At 40.5% G+C, this 3053-nt stretch overlaps 1 protein-coding gene across 1 annotated transcript; it reads left to right on the forward strand.

The window, feature by feature from the left end:
- Nucleotides 1-809: 809 nt before the first annotated feature.
- On the forward strand, nt 810-2160 carry LOC137243173 (protein AAR2 homolog). Its single transcript, XM_067770535.1, has one exon. The coding sequence runs from the start codon at nt 935-937 to the stop codon at nt 2060-2062; it is 1128 nt and encodes a 375-aa protein (XP_067626636.1). The 5' UTR covers nt 810-934; the 3' UTR covers nt 2063-2160.
- The last annotated feature ends 893 nt before the right edge of the window (nt 2161-3053 follow it).

Consider the following 3053-nt stretch of genomic DNA (forward strand, 5'->3'; position numbering starts at 1 on the left):
TTCCACTGTAAATGCGATTCCATAACAATGCGTGCGTTAAAAAAACGCAGTGCGGTTTTATTATGTTGGCATGTAAGGGCAAATTTATATAAACGCTTTGGTCGCTTTAAAGTAAATATAACGAGTGCCTGTCATAAAGAAGTCAACACACTTGTACTTGTACACTATGACCTACACTATGGACACACTTGTATACATGATACAAAAAAGAAGGTAGTTCCACTCAAAATTTTTTGACGTATTTGGGTTTTTTGAAGTTTCATAGTGTTTGTTGTTTTGCCAGAATGGTTTAACATTTCCCTCCCAAAGCGCAACGCTTGAATTATACAATAAATAAAAAAATAAAAAATGTGGACTTGTAGCTAATTTAACAAGAAATTGCGGTGTGGGTTTATAAGGACCTCCTTTGAGCAAGCAATTGGCAAACGTGTATGTTTTGTCAAAATGTTCTGAGCAAACGTACGTACACTTAAGAAGGCTATATTCACTTGCTTTGCATACTTCGATCCATGTTTCTTCCGCAAAAACAATTTTCAGGAGCTCGAAAAACTTATTAAAACTCTTCTTTTCTAGGCTGATATTTCGTATTAAAATATTTCCAAGGCATGGGACTCATTTTTTTTTCTTTTACATTTAAAATAACTATGAAAGAAATTTAGTCGTATTCGTTATTATAAAATCCATCAAAATTAGAAAAATTCGTAACATTTTTCAATCTGGTAGCTTGTTTTTGGTGTAATTGTCATTGTCCCCGCAAAAGTCAAGTGGTTAACGTCACACCAAATGGAACTACCTCCATTTTTTGTATCATGCTTGTATAGGTACACTATGGTATACAGTTTCGAACAGCTGTTTTGTGTTTGAATAGTATTTTCCAGCAGCCAAGGGATATTTATTAAATTTTAACTCAATACACAATAACATAAAAAAGGAAATGAATATTGACGAATCCTCGCTAGAAATGGATCCCAATCTGGCCAAAGAGCTCTTCGCTACAGGGGCAGTGTTAATTATAACAGGAGCGCCGGTGGGCACAGAGTTCGGTATTGATTTGTGTAACTATAAAATTGGTGAAAAGTTTCGTGGTGTTAAAATGATACCACCTGGAATCCATTACATTTGGTGTGCATCGTGTGGTCCATATGGTGATGTAGCACCACGTGTAGGCTTTGTACATTACTTTAAAAGCAAAGAGGTTGTTGTTCGAGAATGGAATCAGTGCGACGAAGAAATGCAGGAGAGTCAAGTGAACGACCGAGAACTGGAAAAGAAACGTATACGCGAAAATTTGAAACAATTTGATTGCTTCCTTGCACCCTACGATTATCGCTTTTACAACAAATGGAAGTCACTAACAGAGAAGATCAGTGAAGCAACAGTTGAACGCTGCAGACCTTCACTGGGTGCGATACGCACGAATGCTGAATTACAATCTTGCACAGATGAAAATCGTCCACGTGGTCCATTGCAACACATCAATGCATTACAACAATGTGGCAAAGGAATTGTGCAAGAAAATGATTTGTTGCCTAATTTAAAACCCGTTGAAGGTACTGCTCCACGTTTCACAGCCTTACCTGAGCGTGTTCCTCAAAATTCTACACCTGCAGATTTAACGCGCCACAGTATAGATTGTGTAAGCGCAATTGACCAATTGATAGGCATGTTTCATACTTCAGAAGCATTTATTGAAGAGGAACAATTAGCATTTGTTTTTTATTTAGTTGGTTGTTCGGTGGAGTCTTTAGCTCATTGGCGTAAAATCTTACATTTGTTGGCGCATTCGGAACAAGCGGTGCATAATTACAAGATGCTATATAAGAAATATAGTGATGCATTAATGCAACAACTGCCACATTTGCCAGAGGAATTAATGGAACCTGGTGAATATAATACAGTTTATAAGGATGTACGTTTGCTGCTCGCAAACTTGAAACTGGGCGGTTTGGATGTGTGTGCAGATAAGTTAATGAAGAAATTACATAAAACGTTGCATTGGGAATTCGAGGGCTTGCTAGATGAAGATCCTGAGGATATGCCGGTTATAGTTGAATTCGGTTAAACAATTTACTAACAGATGAAGCTATTAAACATGTATGTACTATGTTTATGTAAATCAGCTAATTGTTAATAAATAAAGAAATATATGTAGGCAAATAAGATCTCAGAGTTTTTCAACATCGGTTCAGAAAAAGGTGAGAACGGATATGCTGGGAGGGGGTATTCTCCCCCAGAGCGTCATACGATGTGGAAATGTAACCCTATTTCATTTGTTGCGTCCCTCCCACAAATTTGTTTGCGACATATGCCAAATGCAGCTCCTGCCATGGACGGTGCCACTTTCCTAGATGTTCTGGTCTCCGCGACGGCAACCCCTCGACGGGTTTCATTACGCCATGTTGCCAGGCCGCACACCCAAATACACCGGGTACCCCAATGCTTACCCAAGGACGTCCAGTACCAGGGCCACAATAGCAGTTGCGTCCTAGCCTTCCACATCCCAGGCGTAGTCTCCCGTCACTTACTCCCAGAGTGGCGGCGTCTCCCCCTATGCACTTCAGACTTCTGCAATTAAACTGTAATGGATTAACTGGAAAGATCACGGAGATAGTCGATTTCATGAAGCGGCACAACATCCGCATTACTGCGATTCAAGAGACTAAACACAGCAAGATCTGCATTGTCGACCTGTTCCTGGTATACTGTCCACAGAAAAGATCGCGAGAGCGGAAATGGAGGTGGACTCGCGTTTATCATACACCACTCTGTGCAATATCATATATTTACTCCCGGCATCGACCGCAGGGACAGTGTCTTAGAACGTCATGTCTTATCTGTCCGGTCAGGCGATGCAAACCTAGAAATCATAAATATCTTCATCCCTCCTGCCACCTGTTGCCCCAGTGGATACCGCCCTAATATCAGCGCCTAACTCACTGGCAACAATCGCATTATCTTAGGCGATTTCAATGCCCATCACGATTTATGGCATTCAAACTTGCGGGCGGACATTAGGGGTGAGATGTTGGCGGATCAAATAGAAGAAACGACGT

Source organism: Eurosta solidaginis, chromosome 1 (assembly GCF_040869045.1).
Source record: "Eurosta solidaginis isolate ZX-2024a chromosome 1, ASM4086904v1, whole genome shotgun sequence".
Lineage (NCBI taxonomy): Eukaryota > Metazoa > Arthropoda > Insecta > Diptera > Tephritidae > Eurosta > Eurosta solidaginis.